The sequence below is a fragment of the Mastacembelus armatus genome, chromosome 10 (genome assembly GCF_900324485.2).
Source record: "Mastacembelus armatus chromosome 10, fMasArm1.2, whole genome shotgun sequence".
Taxonomy (NCBI): Eukaryota; Metazoa; Chordata; class Actinopteri; order Synbranchiformes; family Mastacembelidae; genus Mastacembelus; species Mastacembelus armatus.
Genome location: NC_046642.1, coordinates 22,205,791 through 22,230,462, shown reverse-complemented (window position 1 = coordinate 22,230,462; position 24,672 = coordinate 22,205,791). Strand labels below are relative to the sequence as shown.

The window sequence follows — 24,672 nt, the reverse complement described above, 5'->3', positions numbered from 1 at the left end:
AAAATAATAGTATCATAATAATATATTAGTATCAATTACATGGTGGTTTTGAATAGCATTGAATTCTGTTGTTATGCTTGACAAAAATGATTTTACTAACTTACAATAAATCCATACAATCCATACAATAAAAATACAAAATTGACAATAAAATTGACAAAATTACTGAATGTAGTTACAACTTGGAAAATGTTTAATTTTGAGTGAAGTTGTTTGTTATATAATCTAAACAATGGAAAAGAACCATCTAATTGATTGACTTTATTTTTTTTCCTTTCCATTGATCTGCATAATTGATTTTACACCAGATGCCCTTCCTGACGCAACCTCAGTAGCTGAGGCTAGTGGCCCGTGGTCTTCCAAGTTGGTCTCCTATCCAAGTACGAACCAGGCACATACCTGCTTAGCTTCTGAGATCAGATGTTATTGGGCACTCACACTCGGGGGGCGGCAGCTCATGTAATTGATACTAATTATGGTAAAAATAGAAACGTATAGTAGAGTAAAGTTTGAGTAGAAACTAAGAAATCATTTTTTTCTGTTATCCTTACAATATTAATTTACCCCAGGAATAATTTGTAAACTGCAGCTGTGTGAGCATAGCATAGTCCATATTAGATGGACTGCTCTAACATAGACCACTTTATTTACCAGTCACTTTGTCTCATATAGAGAGTACAGTAGCTAATCACATGCTTATTATTGGACCAATCAATATCACAGTTATAGTCTATGGGAAGACAGACCTTTTTTTCGAAAAGGGCGTCATCATTTTGTCATGTTTTAATATGACGTCTCCCTATTTTCTCTTTGGCACAAGACATGCCTTTATTCCCAATGTTCCCTCTTTTTAAAAGTAGATTTTTCACTTGCATTAATTTGCTGTGTACACACTTCAGGTGTATCAGTAGTCTTGATAAATCGTGAATGATGTGAATTATACATTGAATATGCCTCACTGATGGCAGAATTGTAAAAAAAAAATTGACTTTTGTTTGATTTATTTAATTTTTAGTAGGATGCTAGAAACATTGTGAAACCTGGTTATTGTCCATAAGGCCTGTTAGTAGTGACAGAGAACACTGGTGTTTGGGAGTGTTGAGACTTTTACAAGTCACCCTGACACTCACTGCTGTGTTAATCCATCCTGAACTCAGCCTGTCCTGCTTCCTCTCAGATCCAATTAGTGTACCAGCTCACTTGTGTTCCCCTCCATTTCTTCCCTATCTTCATCCTGTCTTTCATCTCTCTAACCTCTCCTGCTCCACTGTCGTTCTCTGTATTAAGATCAATGCGTGTTGACTGAGCAGGAACGTCCGCCAGGTCGCTGGCCGAGCTGCTTAACCTTCTGTAGTGGCTTGGTGTGTACTGCTCGATCTCACGCACACACACGCACACACATACACAAAACCTGAATCACAGAGGCAGGCAGAAAGGTTACATTGATCTTAGTCATGGGTCAGATTGCAAAAGCTTTCATCCCTCATCTTTATCTCTGCCTCATTCTCCTTCTCTCCCTGTGTATGTGTATGCGTCGGTCACCCATGCTCGCCAGTTATTATTTGGACCTCTTTACTCTCTTCCATCCTCCATCACTTGCTTTTTTCCCTCTGTCACTGTCCTTGCAGTCCTTCTTTTTTATTTACTTCTTCTGTCTCTTCCCTCCTCATCCTCCTCCTCCTTTCTGAAAGGCTGTAATATTTGCTATAAATCATGACCTCCCTGACACACACACAAACATCTACTCTGCGAGACAGCAGATTCAAATGCACACAAACACTGCGACAGTACACTTGCTTACGTCATTAACGATGCATTAACTATGCACTGACTCCTTCCATCTATTCTGATTGGTGTGTGAGCTTGAGCACAGTAAAGATCCAAGTGATTTAGCATTGCAGACCAATAACTGCATTAGTAATTGCCATACATAAACACACACACACAAAGAAGGCAAACACACAGAGATATTCATCACATCTTCTGAGACAACACTGAAGTTCCTGTTATAATAACTTGCCACTATTCAACCAGGTCATTGAGTTGGAAACAGACAGATCTTACTGATGAGATTCTCAGCTGTAATACGTGATCAGAGTTCAGATTCCTTCCTGACTCCTAAAGGAAGTATGCCTTTTTTATGTAATTTCAGGCTGGCATTAAGCAAGGCAGACATGTCATAGTTTATAATGAGGAGGTTAAATTATGGTTTAATGAATTTCATTGATGTGCAAGGGAATCATGGAATCTTTTTTTTAAAAATAATTTCTTAATTTTTCTGTCTCTATGTTTGCTACTGTGGACACAGTAGACAGGTACAAGTACAAGTCCTGTTTTTAAAAGGTTTTTAAGAGAAAATTCTTGTCTTAGTCTTGTTTGCATAATTTTGGCCCCACATCTATCAGTTGTGGTAATGTTACAGTTTACAGTTACTGAGATCTGGGAGAACAGTCACAGTGTTACAAGTCTAATAGGACCAAAAAACAAGTGGTCAGGACATCAGACACACTGTAAACAAGCTGATGGTTTAGCAAATTTACAACATCAGTAACATTCCCTCACTGCGCAGCAAAACTATGTGCATACAATATCACAGGAAATATGACAGATCGCTGAGAAATGTATGCTTAGACAGGTTGAGGATGAATTTTAGATTTGTTTTCTTTCTTCTAAACTTTGGCTACCTTTGATGTATGGTTACAACCTTTCTGATCTATTTTCTTCCTTGTAATATGCTTTGTCAGCACTTGTGTTGTCTCATTTTCAGATTGCAGCACTGAATTTGTGTAGTGTTGCCTTGACCAATAACTAAAATATAAAAAAAAATAAAAATAAAACAATGCAATTAGGCAGTGAGAAAAGAAATGCTGTGTAAGTCTTATTTCCTAAACACGTGTCTGCTTCTTTGATCAGAGCAGTCAATCTGCCCTGCCTTACTTGTCTATTTACAGCATGTCTGGTATGTGCTAAAGGCACAGACTGACAAACATCAAACTGAAGTGCACTAGGTGACACAGCTGGGGTGTGTTGCACATAAGACCCAAGCTGTGTGAAAGTGTAACCTCTGCTGAAAAGCTGCCATGAGTGGCAATTACAAAATGATGACACACTATTCTCATTTTCATCATTAGAGCAACCTGACTGAAACCTAGCACAATGGGACCAAAAGCTGCTTAATTTAGTATGTATCTTGGTGACGTACATTGTGTTAACTTCTTGTTTGACTTTTGATATGAAACTGATGAAATGTAGTTTTGCAGTATCAAAAACAGATAACAATGAATTCCTTAAACTGACTGTAATGAATTCCTTAAACTGACTGTAATGTCAGTCACACACAATGGCTGTGCGGAAGTTCCGTACTATATAATATGCAAAAAAACACCATACTTCCGCTCAAATTCTGTGCTGTGCATACATGGACACTTTACCACGGGAGAGATGTCATATTCAAAAATGGCGCAGACACGGCTCTTTTCAAGTGTTCCTCAGGGAAAAATGTTGTTCACTGTGGTTAAATTGCACTTGTTTAACATAATCTGAATAAACAGCTGACTTATTGAAAGTTTAAACAATGTAAATCAATGACATGATTTTGTGAATTGGCTGCAAAAAGATGTTTAATCATAATTATTACTTAGCAGATCCAGCTAACGAACAGATCCAGCTAATGTCAATCCTGTACTTCAGCTTAACACTGCTTTTTTTTTTTTAAATGGAGACGTTTGTTGTTAAGCTGTTTAATAATATTAGAAAATTTAGTGCCTTTAAATATTTGCTCTGCTGTAACGACTTATATAACGAATATAATCTGTAGTACGTCCTAATTCCATTCATACTACCCATAGTCATACTAAGTACTTTTTTAACGTTAGGAAGTATGTTCCTATTCAAATGTAGTACTTACTAGAGAGTATGTGATTCCGTGATTTGTGCCATAACACAATATATTAAGGTAAATAACTGACCAATCATGTGCCTCCTTTCAACCATGTCACCATGGGAACGTCCTCTGACACTGCCTTATTGTCCAAATATGGTACTTCTGGCTTCACAAAAGCAACATAGCGACATCCCTAACATCCAAAAATGGCAACTGAATTGGCTTCATTCTCGCAGTGCATAACACTATGGGTGACGTCACACTGTATAGATCCACCCCCTATACACCGTCAATGGTCACACAGCAGTGTTTACCTGTATATCTAATTTCTAGTGCTAGCTTAGTGTTAGCCGATGAAGCTGAAGATGATGGGGTTATAGAGAGTCATAGAGAGGTTTTAGCAGCAAAAATCTAAATGCGATTCATTTGTTGATTTGTGTCACTGAATTTTCTCATTTCAAGTAACAAAGAGATTAGCAATAAAATGCAGTGTAATTAAGCAATTTAGAAGGAAAAAGTATATCTTATGCACAATAACCCCCTTTCATTATTATTTATTAGCTAGAACTTTTTCTCAGCAGATATTTTAACTTAGCAGACAAAACTGCCAATGAATGTAGTAGCGCGAAGCTATAATATTTGACTATGAAATATTATTGAATTGTAGTTGACATAAAACTTAAACATAAATGTGAGTACTGTTGAATTCCCTAGTAATTTTTGTACTCTACACCTACTGTAATGACTTTCCATAATTGTAGAAATATCATTAATGTGGTTATAACTAAATGTTTTAATACAACAGATTATTAGTGAACCTGACTGAACGTGTACAAGAGACTGAAATCATTTTCCTCCATCAACTTTCAAACTTTTTGGCTGTTTTTCTTGTAGAAAAACAAATCCTAAAATCTTTTAAGTGGTATTGATTTGCATAGCTTGGTTTAATTTACATGAAAGAGCAAAATCATGTCTATGAAGTGAATGTCAACTGAAACTACCATATATCTCACTGTTATAAATGCCATCTGGCCTATAGAACAGCAATAATTCAGAAAAAAATATGCTTTGGTTTAAGTTCGTAATGGTTAAATCATGTCAACAGCAGATCAATCAAGAAGGCACGTGACCATTATTAACCATCAGTGATGTCAATGATGGGTCAAACCATACATTGTCTACACTCACTTTAGCCTCACATTCCAATCATATCTGTGGGTATTACCCCAGGGATGACCTCCATGGCTATATGAAAGATTTTTTCCTCTGCAGGGCATAGATACACATATACTTCTCTTGCTGTAATTATGAAGGTCTTGTTTTTACTACTTTCCCTGAGGCCAACTTTCACCCTCACCTTTAATGAATGCTGTATTACACATAAGGCCATAAGTCAGAAATCCCCAGCTTATGGTTGTTTTTACAGCCTCCTGTGGTTCATGCTGGAAAAATAGCCTGAGGAAGAACATGGATGCCTGTGAGATTTATGCTGTTTTGTCTTGTTTTGTCATCTGTCAAAGTTATGTTTAAATAGTTGATTTCACAGCAGCAGACAATGGCACAGGTTGCTTTTCTCCTTTGAATTATAACCTTGAAAGGCTGTTGCATGTCACAGATTTCTATGAGGGCTTTGTTTTATAGCAGAATGCCTTTTGTGGTTTTGCAGTAAAACATGCTTTTTGCCATTTAACATCTAAAGTTTGGAAAATTGGGTTGAAATGAAAGGGAACCAGAAGTTTAGTTTAGGTTAGGGTATTTGGTGACTATAGGTTAGCCTTTGTTTAGGTGGTATGGGTTACTATACACTAATAAAACTCAACTAATGATGTAACATGTAACATGGATATTATTCCTAAATCTGAAGGTGCCAGAACGTCAAGTCTACATCAGTCTGGTGGGGTGAAAAGGCTAACACAGGTCATGGATAGCGTACAGGATACGGTGCTGAAAACAACATGATATGTACTCTAATACCTATTTATTTTAAGTACTAAGCTGTGGGGCTTACTTGCATTTGTTTTTAATAATATGCATGTTATAAATGTTATAGCAAGAATTTAAAGTTATTTTAGATTGCACAATAACCACAGATATGCATCTGAAATGCCCACATAACCAATTGTGAGACTTGTAGCACTGGCAGTCAGCAACTCATTTTTCAGCAGGTCTAACATACACAGAATAATACAATACAATAAACAGTTTATGATAAAGAATCACACACATACAGTAGTGTTCTAACATATTATTGATCGTAATGTCTGCATTCCTTATTTATTTGTCCAAAACACACCACACCACAGCCATGTCCTGATTCCTCCCTTTAACATGTTTTATGATGTGTGTTTGTAGCAGTTTAATGTCCTTTGGCCATACATACCCAGTGAACCTTTCGTTTCATTGCTTATTTCTAGATTAATAAAAATGTGAAATTGCTTGAAATCGGTGCATAAAAAATGTAGATTTATTTATTTTTGGTTTTATTCCAGAGACGCACTGTATCGGTACAAATATGTAGCAGAACTCAGGAAAAACTATTTGAAGTGTATGCAGCTTAGAGTTTAAAGAAATACCACCAGCTGTTTAACCTGAGTCCATTTATGATCTTGGGGACAGCATGGTCTTTAGTAGAGGCTATTCAGCAGCTTTTGAGCATGCCACAGGTTCTTAGTGTTGTATTGTACTTGTAAACTCCATGGATTATAAACTTCCCATGAAAAAAATAATAAAACAATAAGAGGACAGTTTAAATGGTAGCTCCAGCTATATAGCAACACAGCAGAAAATTAAAATATTGTAACCATCTATAGTACACTATGATATTGTTTCCTCTTCTTCTTCTTGTTAGAACTACTTTTTTGTAGACCCGTACACAGAGCCCAGTAAAATATCTCAGCAGTGCGATACTGCTACGGTACACCTGGCTCTAGTTCACACACACACACGCGCATACACGCGCACACACACACACAGATGGTGGAAAGAATGAAAATACGGGCATTTATAGAAAAATCATTCAATAACATTTTACATACACAAAAAAGCACACACACACACCTTGTTAACCTCCATATATCACCTCACTCTGACAAAACCCCTTGCTTATTATGCCTCCTGTTTACACTTCCTGTCTTTGGCTGTGGGGGATTGTGGGTGTTGTATTGAAATATTGACTTGAAATATTCCCACAGGTCCAGCCTGCACTGACTCGTTGTCAAAAGTATTAAATGTCACACACTTCAGCAGCCCACACAGATATACCACATGAACACAAAGACACACACAGCGTTGTGTTGTCAGGAAGACCTGGTGTTAATGACAGTCAGACACACAGGCAGGAATAGAAGAGCATACACAGGTACACAGGTTCAGCTCCACAAACACACATACACACAGACAAGCTCATTAATGCAAAAGAAACCACACAACCACACACACTAACAAACTAGGGATATTTGCTACACTTCTAAATCACTAAACTGTACCCTGACTGTGCATATGTGTTTGTGTGTATGTGTTCCTGTTGATGCTGGTGTGTGTGTGTAAGTGCTTGTGAATAAACATGAACTTTGCCATGAGCATTTCTCCAAGAGGCCTTAACTCTTCTCTCCTCAGAGAGAAAGGCCCTTAAGCAGCCCTATTCCTGATAACTGACTATTGATTTAGTATCTCACAAAAACACACACACAAACACACTCCAGCACTGACTGGCCCACCCCACAGCTACACACACACACACACACGCACACAAACACGCACACACTGATACACTCTGAGCACTGGCATGTCAACAGACTGCAGCGGCTAGACTGGGCAGCAGAAAGCACTTTCCCTACCAATGAAAGGCAGCTAATTAGGAAGGAAATTAAATGGAGAGATTCAATGATAGAATCCAAATAGAGTTCAGCTAAGCGGCACAGAAAGGAAAATAGAAAGAGTGACAGTGTGTGTGTGTGAGGCACCTCTCCCTGCACCTTCTTGCTTTCATTTTCTTTCTTCTCTTCTTCCCTTGTTCCCTCTCCTCCTGAGCCTGTATTTGTGTCCGTGGAATCATTTTGTGACTTGAAAATTGATGAAAAGTCATGAAAAATGGTTGCTTATTAAGGGGAAATGAGATGGAGAAATACTTTGATGGGCTTTAAATAGAGTTCAGCTTAGATGCGTGTGGCAGAATTGAACTGAGACTCGTTCTTTTCTCTCATTTTTGCTAGTTGCCTTCTAATACTTTCTTTCCTCCTTGTTATTGTCACCCTTCCTCTCTCTCCACATTACAATATTAATCAGAACCATCTCCTTAGTTCTTGTCTCAGCATGCATCCTGGGTGATTGGATTGTTTTCAGACTAAGCAAAAACATCCAGTCTGAGTGTAAATGGGCTCAAAATGAATTTGTGATCTGCATGTAAGTTATCTCAGCACATTCACAGCAAAGTGTGAATGTGCTGTTGTTCCAGTCAGTGGTATAGAGCTGTGTAAGTGGAAATAAAGCAAATGTTATGTTCACAGCTTGTAGCCTAATTTTGTTTTCACTATAGGCATATTCCAAAACTCTGGATTAAAAAATTTCCTTAAACTATTTTGAAATCAATTTGCATATTTGATTAATCCATGTGTATATATCATTACCATGCAACATTGATATATTTTTTTCCTACTTTGTGGCCCAGGAGACTCTGTTGACATTAATTGTAAAGAGGGAAGAAAGGAACGTAGGAAGGACACTGTGGAGCAAATTTATGCATAGAATGGAATTTAAAAAAAGAATAGCGATGAATAGTGAAAGGTATAAAGTTCAATCACAGGACAGGTGCGAGGAGTAGTGCAACTGTGAAGCAGGAACAAAGTCCAAGTTAAACAAAAGAAACTAATGCATGAATCAGTCATTCATTGACAGCTGAGCTCACTGCATTAGCTGGGGTGGCAAAAACTGTGAGTGATCATTGAGCTGATGATTTGCTGAGCCACACAGGCAAGCAGCAGTCTCTTGAAACAGCAGACAATCAACACTGAGCCCTGCACCAGCATCCATTCATCTGTTCACCCATTTACCGTCTCTGAAGTCTCCAACAATAAAATAACTATTGACTTCTCTGGTCTTAATAACTGGTGTGACTGTACCTGCTGGAGTTATATGTAGGTGGACTGCTTTAGCATTTTATTGTGCTTTCATGTTATAGGCTCTCATTATTGGATTGTGATGTTATGGTTAATGAATTTTATTTTTTTTACTGTGAACATTGTCTGCAAACCACATTTGACCTCATTACAGGGCTGTAAAGTTTAAACTGTATGAAAATTAAAGCCCCTGCTTGACTCTTACATCCTTCCACCCTCCATTGGGTTCATGTTTCATTGTATAATCATATTGTTTTCATAATTGTTTCATCAATTCCTTTTCCTTCCATTTAATTTCTTTCTCCTGTGTTGTCTGAATCTGGTCCCGTTCTCCATTTTGAATATAATTATTAGTTACTATTTTCTTTCTTTTCTTCTATACTTTATTTTGATTTCTCTGTTTCCATCTCTACCATTCATTATTCTTTGTTTACTATTCCTTCTTTGCCTCTTCCTTTCCCATTGGCTCCTCTCCTCTTCCTCCTTCTGCTCACTGAGTGACAGCAGAGTGTCACTGGTTTCTGGGGCTCAGTTAGTGACCTATAACTCCTCCGCCTGGCCCTTCCAAGTGGTTTAACCTAGTCTTGCATCTCTGCATCTCGTGCATCTAGTCTTGCAGCATATATGTATTTTTTGTAACCTTTCTGGATTTCACTCTTTGAGATCCTGCTCAGGCTCTAGATGGTCACCACATGACTTAGTAGAGTAACGTATAGTAACACCCTTCAAAATCTAGGTTTTGTTGACTTTCAGTGTTTTACCTTGTCACTATGTAATATCCATGTGCCAACTGTCATGGAAGTGGAAAAGTATTTTCATCATCCACCCATTATCTATACACATTTATTCCTATGTAGGGTCACAGGGATTTGCTGGAGTCTAGCCCAGCTCTCTGGGTGAAAGGCAGGGGTACACCCTGGACAGGTCACCAGTCCATCACAGTATTTTCATCATTGTATATAAGAAACTTCTACTCCCTCAATTTTAACTGGAAAACTTTCTGTTATTTCTTTCTCTCTAAATGATCTCAGGTGACTACTGGTGCTGGCTAATAAAACTTTAGAATACCTAGTTCAACATAGTGTCGAAGTGTAAAAAACATTTTTGGTATTTTCATTTTACTTTTTGAAAATTGTCTACATGTTGGTAAATCTGCACCATAGAAAGTAACGGTCTTTAACATCATCCATTCATATATGTGGCAGGTACTCTAGACTCTGAGCTCTGATTTTACCAATTAGTGCAACTGAGAGGGAGAATGGATGTTGTTTGGCATCATGTGAAAAGATGCCCATTGCCCTTTGCAGAAGGGCTTATATACCACTAAAAACCCATATTATATACAAATTAAAGGAATAACAAGAATACTGGTGGTTTCTGGGGCTCAGTTAGTGCCCTATAACTCAGATTTCCACTTCCAAGTGGTTTAACCTAGTCTTACATCTCTGTGTTTGGTTAGGGAGGACTGTGTTAATCTCATTTGAAGGGTTCAATACATTAAGATAAATAAGATAAGATATGATAAGATTTATGTAATAATCATCCCCAAAGGGAAATTAAGGTAGTGTTTAATTAGTGCTTAATTAGTAAGTAAGTAGTCAATTTTCATCTGTCACTGGCTAAGGTGTTGCAGAGCCTGATAGCAATATACTGCTATATATAGGCTCTACATATATATATGGCAGGACAAACCCCTGCATGGCATGTACCACCGACAGATACAAGAAGTGCCTGATATCGAAAAGTCCTACCGGTGGCTGGAAAAAGCTGGACTGAAAGACAGCACAGAGGCACTAATCGTAGCAGCACAAGAACAGGCCCTGAGCACAAGATCGATAGAGGCCGGGGTCTACCATACCAGGCAGGACCCCAGGTGCAGGCTGTGCAGTGATGCCCCTGAGACAATACAGCATATAACAGCAGGTTGTAAGATGCTAGCAGGCAGAGCGTACATGGAACGCCATAACCAAGTGGCCGGCATAGTGTACAGGAACATCTGTGCCGAGTATGGGTCTGGAGGTCCCAAGGTCAAAATGGGACACACCTCCAAAGGTGAGGGAGAATGACCGAGCTAAGATCCTGTGGGACTTCCAGATACAGACCGACAAACAGGTGATGGCTAACCAACCGGACATAGTAGTGGTGGACAAACAGCAGAAGGAAGCAGTAGTGGTAGATGTAGCGATCCCAAGTGACAGCAACATCAGAAAGAAGGAACATGAGAAGCTGGAGAAATACCAAAGGCTTAAAGAAGAGCTAGAAAAGATGTGGAAGGTGAAGGCAACTGTGGTCCCCGTGGTAATCGGCACCCTCGGGGCTGTGACCCCCAAACTGGGAGAGTGGCTCCAGTAAGATCCCAGGATCAACATCAGAGATCTCAGTCCAGAAGAGCGCGGTGCTAGGAACAGCTAAGATACTGTGAAGAATCCTCAAACTCCCAGGCCTCTGGTAGAGGACCTGAGATTGAGGAAGACACACACACACCACCCATAGGGGTGAGAAGGGAATTTTTTTTTTCTTTTTTTTTATATTATAATCAGTATCAAGTAATATAATCAAGCAGGAAAGATATAAAAAGGCTAGAAATCAGCTATATTAGTTTCAAATCTGACTTTATGCAGTGTGTGTAAATACAGTTCCAGACTGCAACCGCTCAACAACAAGACTTAGTGTAGCTCTGCATTGATTTTTGTGTGATTTAAAGTGAGGCAGCTCCATTAGAGGAAATGACTTCTGAATGACTAAACAGGCCTCAGGTTAGGTTCTCTTAATTTTTATTCCCTTTTCTATTTCCATTTCGTATTTTTCATTGTGTCTATAACTCTCTCATCACTGTTCTTTACCCCCTAATCTCTTTCACCCTTGGGCTACACAGAAGTCTTGTACTATCACTTTCTCTTAACCATAAAATTGAGGAAAATCCCTTTTGACCAACAGTGACAAGATCAAGAAACCTGAAGCTATACACAATCCCACACACTTAACTGCTCATGCACTCACACAAAGACTGTTTTTGCTAGGATACATGCTCAAACACACTAGGCCAGTGTACACACAGAAACACACACTCCCATACAAACATGAATAGGATTTCTTCTTGGCCAAAACAAGTCCAATCAGCCTATTGAAGCAAGTTTATTGATTCTTTCTCCATTTTATCTTTCCCCCTCTGTCCTGGCCTCAACCATCCTGCTCTATCTCTGTCTTCCTTCTCTCTCCACATCTTAGCCAGACTCTACTCTCTCAACTAACTCTTTCTCTGTAATTGATTCTCTTCTTTCTACATCCTCCTGTCAGAGAAAGTGTCTGCTGATCAACATCCTTCATTGCAAAAGATTGGAGATAGAAAAAACTCTAATCCCACCAACAGTTTAGTATCTTCATTCAGCTAAACAGAGCTCTTGCCTGATTCCATCGCTGTACAGCAATTTAAAGAATGTAATACAGATGGACCACACTCGCCAAGCTTAAGATCTCCTAACAGAGACAGTCCTTTCTGATGGAAACACCGTGTACACACAGTGTACAACAGACAATAAGACACATTTGTCATGTGACAAGGATAGTTTACCATTAATATTATTAAACAGCATTACACATTAATGATTGTTCAGGGCAGTCGTAGCCTAATGGATAGGGAGTTGGACTTGTAACCTGAAAATTGCAGGTTTGAATTTCAGGTCTGGCAAGAATTGTTGTTGTTGTTGTTGGCTCAGAGTGAATAGCCAGTGCCTTGTCCACCTTCAATACCACGACTGAGGTGAGACACCGGACCCCCAACTGCTCCCCGGGCAACGCAGCGCTAGCTGCCCACTGCTCTGGGTGTGTGTTCACTGCTGTGTGTGTGCACTTTGGAATTGGGTTTAATGCAGAGCACAAATTCTGAGTATGGGTCACCATACTTGGCCATATAAGTCACTGTCACTTTCACTTGATTTGGATGCCCTTGTGAAAAATGTAAGGTTCGGATGACTTCTATTTGAAGAAAACATTATGTTTTCAACATTATCAAAATGTTGAAGGCCAAAATACTGATATTAAAACATGCCTTACATTTAATGCACAAAGCAAGCAAATGTTTGAAAGGTCCAGACAATTTAAACCTAATACTGCCAGATACAAGTTGCTAGACAACCTCTTACACCCAATACCAAAGCACTTGGATCAAAGTGGTCTCACTCTGTTGGACTGATTCCAACCCTGAAACAAATACACTAGGTTTAACATCTCTGATATCTAATACTGTACACTGATAGGGGAAAGTACAAGAAGCATGATCAGAGTAAAACAGCATGTAAGAGCTAGAATGACTTTGAAACTAAATGAGTCTGTCTACTGCAGAAATCTTTTAATCTCCGAAAAGACAGCAGAGTTATTTAATCACTATCAGACTGACAGATTTTATCACAGATGTGTTTTTCACAACCTATGTTGCATGATAGATGATCTGCTGAATGCCATCTTATAGTGATAAACAGAACATTAAAGCTAAAATGCATTTTTTCTGCAGGATCCAGTCAGAATACAATGAGCTAACACACCCCAGGCAAACAGAGGCCTGAGACGGCAGTGCAACAGAATCTTCCTGACTGCTTCAAACACCTTTGACATTCTAGCCTTTTCATAGACAAGATACAGGTTTCTTATCACTCTGGAAATCAGCTGCTGCAGTCAGTGTCATATACGTGACATCCCTGCCTAAAGATACCCGGAACAAACAACAGCTGATAGATCCCACTGCCAAATGCATCTGTGTAATTCTGCTCTAGCATCCCTTAGGTGAGTGAATGTGTAATCTATAGAGCAGTATGACGCAAAGCCAAACCACACACCACACTCAAATCCTCTACCAATACAGTAGAGACACACCTAACAATTATTGCTCAGATTAATGCAAATCTTGAGAGAAAAAAATCAGAAAACCATGAAAAATGATATCCATATTTTTCAGCAATGCTTGCACTAGGGGAAATTATTTGATTTTTGAGTGCTGTACAATACACCTTTGTATCACCAGTGTCAGGCTATTCCACTTCTTGCACTTCTTGACATTTGATGCTGACGAGAGACCAAGAAAGGTAGGGAAGAGGACTTCTGGCTAGCATTGATTAAGATGAAAGATACACAATGCACTTTGTCAGGAAACACTGAATATGAACATAAATTAGTTTGGGAAAAAAATTTAATCAGGGGGAGTACCTTTAAAATGACATTAGTTTCATATTTGCAACAGCTATATAGCCATATATACACACACCTATATATATACATATATATATATGTACTTACTATATGCTATACTATACTATACTTATTACCTACTGCTTCAGGAAGCAGAAAGTTAAAGACAGTGGACTTTAATGGGCCCAATACCAAAACAATGAAATGGTTAAAAGCTTTTTAACTGAGGGAAATGGCACTGCATGTCATTAGTGTAACTTTAAGCTCCCATGGCACGTTTGAAAAACCCGCTGTCTTAAGATCATCAGTAACCATTAAAGGAGAGTAATCAAGATAGCAGCTAACGTGGCAATATACTGACTATACATGAGAAACTGTAAATCAATAATCCAATCAAGTGCAATCACAGTAACATTAATATTTAAGCAGGCTCACTAATTACCTACAAACGAGTTAATTACATTTTAATTACATGCAACCACCACACTGCAGAACGTCTTGCGTCCAGAACAAGCATGTCTCTATCTGCTGGTTTGTCTGAGTCATCGCTGCTGACATCTGTGTTACTGGGAGTGATCTTCAAGCAGAACATTTCCCTTCTACACTGCCTAAGCAGACTTCTGTTTCGCTAATACAGTACTGCACATATTAACATAACAGCATACAAGAAATGTTTATTTATATCAGTTCTACCTCAAATAGCAATTCTTTCAGACATGCAACATTGCTTGCTAGAAGAATGCCTATCTCACAGTACTGTATACATGTCTGTCTAAATGTGCATTTAGTATGTGTATTTCATCCATATACCACATGGCAGAGTTTTAAAATGGTTCAATTAAAACCTATGGCTGATCAGGTGAATCTGGTCTTACTCAAATGTTCGATAATTTGCAACCAGTAGGAGATATTTAAAGATCACAGGTTTACATGTCAGCATAGTCACTGAAAAACCAGTGAAGCCTGTTTAGTGATCAAGTCTAAAGACATTGCTGGAGTAACATATTAGTTGGCCATGAGGTACAAACTTATTAAAAACTAATCAGTCTAGTTCAGCAGTTATTTCTCTTCTATCATCTTTCTGTCAATTTTTTGGTTGGTTTTGGACCCTATAGTTTTGTACTGCACTTATATGAAGAGGATGAATAAAATAACAGAAACAGCTGTCAGTGTAATGCAGTACAATTCAACACCATAAACTACATGTTCCAAAACTATTTAGCTTGGAGTACCAAACAAACTGTCAATTGAGTATATTTTGGTTTGGTTGAAGTATATAAATATTATGACGTCTTGTACTGTTGATTATGTCTTTTGAGCTACATAACGAACTAAATGATACTTTATTTGGCATAGTGACAGGAATACTAATATTATTAAAAACATTAATTAAAGAGTAACTAAACACCTTTTTCAGCTGAAAACCAGTGTATATGGGTTATTTAGCAGAGTTGTTCATTGATTCTGAACCAAATCTTGACATTTTTAATTCTACATATTGTTACACTATGCAAAGGAAGTGCTGTTTTTTTTCTGATGCACATTGGTGTGAGAAAAGATTTGTAATGTCACAGTGATAGGGTAGTATTTTGTTTCAGATTTTGTTATAGATTATTTTAATGTAAATTTATAGTATTTAGTAGGTTTATTAGCAATTTTTGACAGTTAGCAGGTTGTCAGTTTTTTCAGCTTCGTTAGTTGTAGTTTAGCTCTAGTTCAGCTTTGTGTGTTATAAAATATTAGCTTAGCATTAGCATTGTCTTGCTCCCCAGAGCTTCAATTTTGGGCATTACTGGAGCTGGAGCCAATGGCCTGGGCTGATACAGCTGGGGACCACCATTGTCCTCCACCACACTGCCTGCTTCCTGCATCTCAAAAGATATCTCTGTAGCATACATGCCATTTTTCTCTTGACAGGAGACATCACACGGTCTAACTCCTTCATATCCATATGAGCCCCTTGTTGGAATTTTTCTAAATGATGCAGTGGGTTGAGTGAGGCTCAGACCTGGGGTTTTGTTACTCTAATTTGAAAAATATGCCACAGAGAGTTTAATCTAGCCCTGCATGGTGATTCAAAGATGGGTATAAACGCTTGACTCACACAAGACTGAAAATCTCAAATGTTCAAAATCAAGACACAAGTCTACAAGCTCTGCCTGCAAAAATATGACACGTAAAGCAATAATCACCCTACAGCCTATGAAACACACAGCACAACTGGATCAACTGGACATTTCTCACTTTTACAATTGTAAACTACGTACTTCCAGCTCACATCCACACTTTGTGATAAAAATCTCTGCTCTGTTGCTTAAATGAAACACAATCCTCAGAGCAGAAAATGATAGCTCAGGATGACATGTACATAAGGGGAATGGGTAAAATAACAGATGGAATTAGGAAACATCAGTGACTGTGCACCCATGCAACCGTAGTGAGGAGAGGAAACTGGATTTCAATAGTTGGTAAGGAAACTATTAGAATCCTATGTGAGAAAAAACCTGGCATGAAACACAGTACAACTCATGAAACACACACACACACACACACACACACACACACAGAGAAGACCCTAGAAAGTCCTATTATAAATCAACTCAAAGCAACAGCCCTTATTCTTCAAAGTCATCTCTGAATTGCTTATCCACACATTGAGCCACACTGTAGGAATACCAATTTAGAGTCCTCTATCATATCACTCCCAGAGAGGGACGTTAAGAAGGCGGACAGTTTGAGGGAAGAGACAAGAGAGGTAGATGGAGAGTGGAAGAGAGAGGTAGAGCATTTTCCATGAAATACCTATTCATACATTTCATTCTTATCTAAGAAGAAATAAAGAGAAAACTTCTGCATAGATATTGATGTTGACACATATGGTATCTGAATATATGGATACACTCACTCAGTCACTCTCTCATTCACTCACAAGAGTCCCATGGCTGCAAGATAAGACAGGAGAGTGTTCTGGGGAGAAAGCTTTCTCATTGGTGTGCAAGGCTGCACATGTTTCAACTCTCCCTTATGTCCCCATGTGTGTATATGTGAGTGAGAGTGTGTGAGTGTGTGTGCAAGCGAGCACTCCCTCTCTTTCCTTCACTGCCACTAAAAAGACACAGAGGTCCTATTGTGCCCAAGGAAGGAAAATCACTCCAGTTTCAGAAAAGGAGAGGAATGAACAGTTCTCTCACCCCTTCCGTTCATCTTTTCCGACCTCACCCCACCACCACCACCTCCACCACCACCACCCCATTCACACAGCAGCTGAAATGGCGAGGCTTGTTAAAAAGGAAGCCCACATAACAGCATTCACAGCTTTGCTTACCACAGTATTTCCCCTGCTTGCTCTGTGCCTTTGCATCAGAAACTGCCATAGTTGAAAGCAACATGATACAGTGTATAAAAAGCCTTAGAAGTCTAGACCTAGTGGAATGTCATGTGATTTGATCACGCCGGCATGATGGTAGACTCCTTATGGTTAAAGAAGAATGCTTTTTCAGGTGTTCAAAGCTGCAGTGTGCTTGCTTTGGAACACAGTTTTGCTGCATACAATATTATCCAAAAGTCTGCTTACTGAGTAAAACACAGGTTCTTACCAGGGCAATACTTGTACATTGAAATAATTTAACCTGGAAAAAAAATGTAAACCTGTGGGGAATGGCTGATTTAAGTAGCACAATTTTTACAAAATATATGGATGTCAATGTACCTATGCACACTGGGACAATAGATGTGATGGACCTCACAATAAAAAGGATAATACGTGTTTATTAGAACTTGGGTCTTTTTTTTGTATTAGGCAAGCTTGATATTTTTTGAATGTGCCTTATGGACATTATTGCATCATTTGCACAAAAACTGAGGAAAATCTGGGAAAATCTCAAAACTTACTGTTTGCTTGAAGGTGTTAGTGTGTATTGTATCACCTGTTGTCGCTGAATTCTTTATATACTGTCTGCAAATTATACAACATATATTGCTATATTACTTCCATTGAATAGCTACAGAAATTAAGTAAATTTCCTCTCATGTAGGCTAACATTACTTAATTTTCTTCACTGGAAAAGCCACATTCACAAATAGAGTATGGCTTAACCGGAGGACCACTTGCCATATTTTTCCAGCAGTATAAATTTTTATCTCATCTTCAGAAGACAATTTTCAGACAGAGTAGTGATCCTAGTAAGTCTGTAAGGTGTTGATGAAAGCTGGGAGGGGAAAGAAAACTTTTAAGTGTACCTTAGTAAGTGTTTAGTTTAGTTTTTGGTTTGTTTTTAATTGTTCCTCATGTGATATATCCCAATAGTGCATCCATGTCAGGTAGCGGACAAAAACAAACACTAAAATAAGCAAATACCACCACCTTACAGATCTTTCCCAGTGCCCTTAAGCTTAGACAGACTTATAATGTTGAGAAAACCTCTCCAGTAAAAAAGAAAAAAAGACAGACTTCTCACTAAACCTAATAACTGCCAGAAAGCACATCAGATTGCTACCTCAATCTAAAAGATGAAAACGCTTGCTCATCTGTTTTGTACAGAGCTCTCTACAGGGCTCAGCCATCAGGCTGGAACAGGGCCCTGTTGCTTGCAACATTTCAGCACCTTGGACAGCTACACAATAGCCAGCAGATATCCAGCAGAGGAAAAAACAGGAGGACAAAAGACAGAGGAGGAGGTGGAGGAGGGCAGCGGGATGGGGACATACAAAAGGGAGAAAAGGGGGAGAAAGGAATTTGGCTGCTGGTAGGCCATTCACAGAGTATACAAAGAGTCAATGTCAACTCAAGTTGAGGGACAGAAAACAGAATTAGCATTAGAGTGGGTTCATCGTGTCACATGCGGAGGAGAGCAGGACAGCACTGTCAGTACACTGAAGATAATGACAAACGTACATGTGCACAAATTTGTGGTGTTTTGAATGGCAACAGTGTATTTCGTCAGAAATCGGTCTAGCACAGTCAGTATTCTTTATGCTGCAAACTAGATAATCTTTTATAGTTCATCCACAGCACTAATTCATGGCTGTCACTGGCTATAGTCATTGGATGAATTATAGTGAAGCAGCACCTGTTAAAATATCCCACATTTTTCAATCTCCATGACTAGTGTCATTTTGCAGCATTTGTCTGCATCTTGCAGAGTCTTCCTTGAGAAATGGCTTCTAGAAAAGTCTGTACACTGCAGATCACCTTCCCTTTTCAGCATAGGCACTTTATATTTTACTGCATATCCACAACGGGCTATCTTCTATTACATTAATGACAGTTTTTTTCTCTCCTGTAAGATTATAATTCCCAAGATGGAGCAATTGTTTACAATTGCCAGATTTTTCAATTTGCAAATCTCTTCCAAGATGTAGTTTGGCATTTCACAGGACACAGTGATATTCCAAGACATCCTTTTCCCTCCTGGAGAAAACGTCAACCCCTGCATGAATATTCGTCTGTGAATCATCAGAACAGTTGGAAAGGAAATGTTAAGAAGGAGGAGAGAGAAAACTGAAATGCTGTGTCAGGTTAAGGTCAGGGTGTAAATAAAGGCATGGCTATCATTTAACTCAAAAGGGGCAAAACACACTCCACCTTGTCAATCATTACAGGACCCATCACATTAGGACCCCCCCCCCCCCCCCCCCCCCCACACACACACACACACACATACACACACACTCACACATGAGTACAGTCCACAACACACACATCACCCATAACATCATCCATAAAGAGTCATGCAGTCTAAACAAAATTTACCTCAAGCTCAGAATCTTGACAAAATGCTTCAATGAAAATTTAATGGCGCAATTTCGCCGCACTGTATTGCTCCTCTAAAGCATACAATGTTATCTATAAGTTGCACATCTCCAAAACATTTCATACTAAAAGCAAAATAACATTAATCTCCCTGTCAAGAACTTATATAACATTTCACACCCTTTCCCAAGTTATTTTTTAAACTGACAAATAAGTGTTCTATTTTACATAAAGATTTGATTTTTTAAAATACACTTTGAAAAAAATGAGCATTTCCATTTTGCAGAGAGCATTATTGATAAAATAGTTGAGTGCAAAGGCACTTTCTGGAGTAAGTATAGTAAGATTTTGCCGCTTGTCAGATGTTGAAAAGGTTTCATTTTATGGTTTAACACTCACACTCACCATTTATCGGTGTATGCTAAATATGTACAGGAATGTCAAACTGGAGCTTTTTTTTCTTCTATAAAGAATAATTATTTCATACTTCTGCTTTTCACAGGGAAAATAAAAGACAGTTTATATGAAAAGCACAAAGCCATATTTGAACACAGTTTGCCCATTATATACCTGCCGTCATCAAAATCTTTTAGAATTTAATTTTTCCAAAAAGAAGAAATAATTTATACCTTCCAGGAGAAAAAATAGAACTGTATAATAATATACTTCTTTGTACTCCTTTTATACATCTTGGAAAGAAAAAGAGAAGAAAAAGACGGGAGAAAAAAAACCATCAAGGTTTCGGTTCACTTCCAGTCAGTCATGTAGAATTCACCACAGATAAGTTAGATATATAGAGAGGACTATTTTTACAGCGTGATTATTATGAATGCTGCACAGAACATATGGGGAGGGTAGGCATTTTCGCTATCTTACAGTTGGCTCATTGCAGTCTGTTTCTCCAGAACCTCCAGGTAGTCTGGTTCTGTTTTTAGCTTTCCAGGGAGAAGAAGTGGATGCTCATTGTTTTTCGGAGGATGTTCAGCCCCATAGTATTTCCTGGGGGTCCCATACAGCACAGTTTTATTCAATCTGTCCTGGTTGGTGATGTGCCGCCGAGCTGTCACAACCTCATAGGGGGGCACGATGCAAGGTCTCTTAGGTAAAGTGCAAAAGTTGTAATTGAAAGGAGGGGCACCTGCAGCTGTTGGAAGCTCTTTGTTAGGCCTCTCCCCTAAGTTTTGATACAACATCTCTGGAGGCTCTGGGGTGGTCAGGCCACATGATGTTGGTGATTTATCCATAAAATCCACTGTGCTGATGGTGTAGGCCCCTGGGCTGCGGGTGAGGACGTCATCCTTCTTTGCATCCAGGGACCCAAAGCTGAGCTCCTTTAGGTTGCGATAATATGCCACTTGTTCGCTGTCCTTCTGCATGTAAATAGGGTTTTGGCACATGGAACCCACAGGTGGGGGGATGTAGTTATAAACGTGGCTTTCAGAGCTTTTGTCTTGGGTCGGTTCAGGTGTGTAGGAGCCATATTGCACTTGAAAAGAATTGAGATCTAAGTTGTTGACACCTGTGGGCACATGCTCCACTCCTTTGCGCCGCTTCAAAACAAAAACAAATAGTCCTGCACCAAAACAGACAGATAGGATGAAAACAACAAGAAGCCCAAGAATCAGGACAGAAAGCGGGACCTCAGGGTATAACTCAGGGGTGTGTAGTTTAGATTCAGTGGGGCTGACAGAGCTAAAAGAAGAAGAAGAAGAAACAGAGATGGTGGTGGCTTCAGTGCCAGGGCTTATTAACGTGGGAGCTTTTGTAGGGGGGGCATATTGTGGTGGAGGCACCTCGCTAGGCTCAGGGCAGATGGCCTCATTGCGAAGTGAGCGCAGTAGGCGGCCTGCGTGTTTAGAGGGCGAATCACAAGTGATTTCGTTAACCACCACACTGGTGCTGGACAGCTCCATCCAGTTTTTGAGTGCCACAATGTCACAGGTGCAGTCCCAGGGGTTCTCCTGCAAGTCAATCTGGATAAACGCTGAAAGCTGGTCTAGCACACCTTTAACTGGAAGATAGGAGAAATGATTATTCCGCAGGTTTAGTCTTGTTAGCATTGTTCCCCCAAAAACATTGTCAGGGAGCGATCTTAACAGGTTGTTATTCAGAAAGAGCAGCTGTAAGTTGTGCAAAGAATTGAATGTTTGTGGTAAAATGTCTTTGATGATGTTATATTCCAAATATAGATACTGGAGCGACTGCAGACCAGCAAAAAGTGACTGTGAAAGCAATTCAATGTAATTCCCATTCAGATAGAGCCTTCTGAGGTTAGTTAGATTCTCAAATGCACCCTCCTGGATCACGGCTATTCTGTTATTACCTAAATGAAGCAGCTCTAATGAGCTGTACTCAGTCAGATCAATTCTGTAAATCACTTGCAAGTAGTTACCGGTCAGATGGAGTTTCTTTGGGTACGATGGTTTGGGGTTCAGCTCACTGATGTTATGCAACTTCCTCTCTTGGCAGTTGATGTTTAATCCGCTGTCGGGGTTTTGTGACGTGCAGACACACACGCTGGGACACAACATGGGCACAGGGGAGCGTGTCTGGTAAACCATTATTGGCCCAAAGACATGTTTGTCCTTTGTAAGGCGAGGGGTGGGCCTGTAGCGCATTTTGGGCGGACGCGAAGCTTTCGGGGCACGGGTGGGGGTGATCATGCCAGGGTGGTAGGTCGGAGGCAGGGCTCCTTGAAAGTGAGAGTCAGAGGGGTGGTGAACACGCTCACCAGCATTCCTGCGAGGGCACAGGTCCTGCTTTATTAGCTGGGTGATGTCTTTGCCATGCAGCCTGAATGGCGTCTCACACACTATGTCCCCCACAAAGACAGAAATAGTGTCCAACCAGGATTTAAGAGGAATCAGATCACAGGTGCAATTCCAAGGGTTCTCTTCCAGTTGAATCTCCATGATGCCACCTATGTGCTCCAGAACCCCAGCAAATGGCAGCATCTTGAGACGGTTGCCACGTAAATCTAAGTGGGTGAGGAGCACAAAACGGAAAATATTAGGAGGCAAAGACAACAGCAGGTTGTCATTGAGGATTAACACTTTGAGTTTATTCAGCTTACTGAAAGCACCCGGCTCTATGGCGCTGATATAATTATAGTCTGCCTGTAAATATTCCAGACTCTCCAGTCCTGCAAAGGTGTCCTCTTTAATCACCTCCAGGTTGTTGTTGTTCAAGTGGAGCCGCTTCAGGAAGCGCAGCCCGTTAAATGCGCCGGTTCGGATCTCCTGCAAGCCGTTATTTCCCAGATGCAGGGAGGTGACATTGCCATAATTGACAAATTCATTGGCGCTGAGCCGTGACAGGAAGTTCCCATTTAGAAAAAGCTGGGAGATTTTATTTGGGGGCGCCTGGAACTGACTGACGGTGATAAATCCCTTATTCTCACAGTTAATGTTCAGTATGTTCTCCCGTTCCTCGCAGGCGCAGCGGCTCTTGCAGATATCTTTGGAGGCTGAAGTTTTGCGGCTCTCCGTTTCGGACGGGGACAGGCTGGTGACCGTGAGAACGCTCAGCAAGAGGATGCCGCTCAGCATTTTTACAGCCAAAAATGGTCGCTGAAATATAGATCCTGCATTTAACTTTGCAGCGCGATCCTTGCATGTAAAAAAATAAACAAAAAATCAACGAGTGAGTTCCAACGGTAGGAAAAGAAGGGGAAAAGGAGGTAGAGGCGCTCACGCACACATAAACACACACATACACAAGCACACAGCGCGCAGGGAACAGGCGCACCACCGTTATTTGGTGTTAAAATGGGCTCGTGACGCACGGAAGCTACACAAATCTCTCCACTGACCTTCGCGCGGAATCTAAAATTTTAAAAATCCACCCTGCACAAAAAAACTAAACAAAAGAAAAAATATATCAATCCTTGAAAAGAAAAAAAGCCAAAACACCGCAAATCACCGGTATCCCGTGTGGCGGATGGACCTGGCACATTGTCAGAGGGAGAGGAGAAAAAAGCCGATTACTGCAAACCTTTTTTTCCCCTTATTGAGTGCGTCGATTTATTTCATGGCTTCACGCAGATCATCAGCAGCTGCAGCCATATACTGAGAGAGAGACACGGGCTGCGAAATCTTCCCTCTCTGTCCAGTCACACAGGAAACGCACTTCATTTTAGTCCAGACAAAAGAAAAAATACACTTTTTAAAAGATTCAGAAACGATGCGCAAAGACGCACCATGACGCACGGCTGCCTTTCTTTACCGCTTTCTCCAAGAAAATTGAGAGAGGCAAAAGTGAACTCGATTGGGGGGAGTAAAAAGCAGGAGCGCGGTGAGTGAGAGAGAGCGAGAAGAGATATATATTCCCGCAGCTGAGGCATAACTACAGCCTGCGCCGTCGGTCTTCCTCCTCCGCTCCGCACACTGAGAACAGCACTGAGCGTCTGCTGCTCCCTGACTGCGTTTCTGTGTGTGCGCGAGTGTATGTGTGTGTGACTGAGAGAGAGAGAGAGAGAGAGAGAGGAGCCCAGGGGCCCGTTACGTCACCGGTACAGTCAACATGTACACACACACACACACACTCGTAAACATGGTCTTGAAAGAAACGATTATCCTGCGAAAGGATCCGTTTTAGCAGTCCTTCACATTTTATCTACATTAAAGAAATTGATTTTCACATTTGTTTTACTAGAGATCGAGTAAAATTTGATTTTAACCATATTACTATTATTATTGTTGTTACAGTAACACTGCATTTAGTGTCAGAATAGAAAAACTCAC

At 39.9% G+C, this 24,672-nt stretch overlaps 1 protein-coding gene across 2 annotated transcripts; it reads right to left on the bottom strand.

Moving 5' to 3' along the window:
- Positions 1 to 20,287: 20,287 nt before the first annotated feature.
- Positions 20,288 to 24,333, bottom strand: slitrk2 (SLIT and NTRK-like family, member 2). 2 transcript variants are annotated; one of them, XM_026330353.1, is made up of 2 exons: positions 22,323 to 24,333; positions 20,288 to 21,941 (listed from the first exon to the last, which is right to left on the bottom strand). In XM_026330353.1, the coding sequence occupies exons 1-2, from the start codon at positions 23,476 to 23,478 to the stop codon at positions 20,803 to 20,805; spliced, it is 2,295 nt and encodes a 764-aa protein (XP_026186138.1). In that variant the 5' UTR covers positions 23,479 to 24,333; the 3' UTR covers positions 20,288 to 20,802. The 2 variants fall into 2 exon arrangements, with proteins under 2 accessions (XP_026186138.1, XP_026186137.1); XM_026330352.1 differs by having other exon boundaries at positions 20,288 to 24,333.
- Between the last annotated feature and the right edge of the window lie 339 nt (positions 24,334 to 24,672).

Coding starts and splice junctions, on each gene's coding strand:
- slitrk2 (XM_026330352.1), bottom strand. CDS start 23,478: ATGCTGAGCGGCATCCTCTTGCTGAGCGTTCTCACGGTCACCAGCCTG.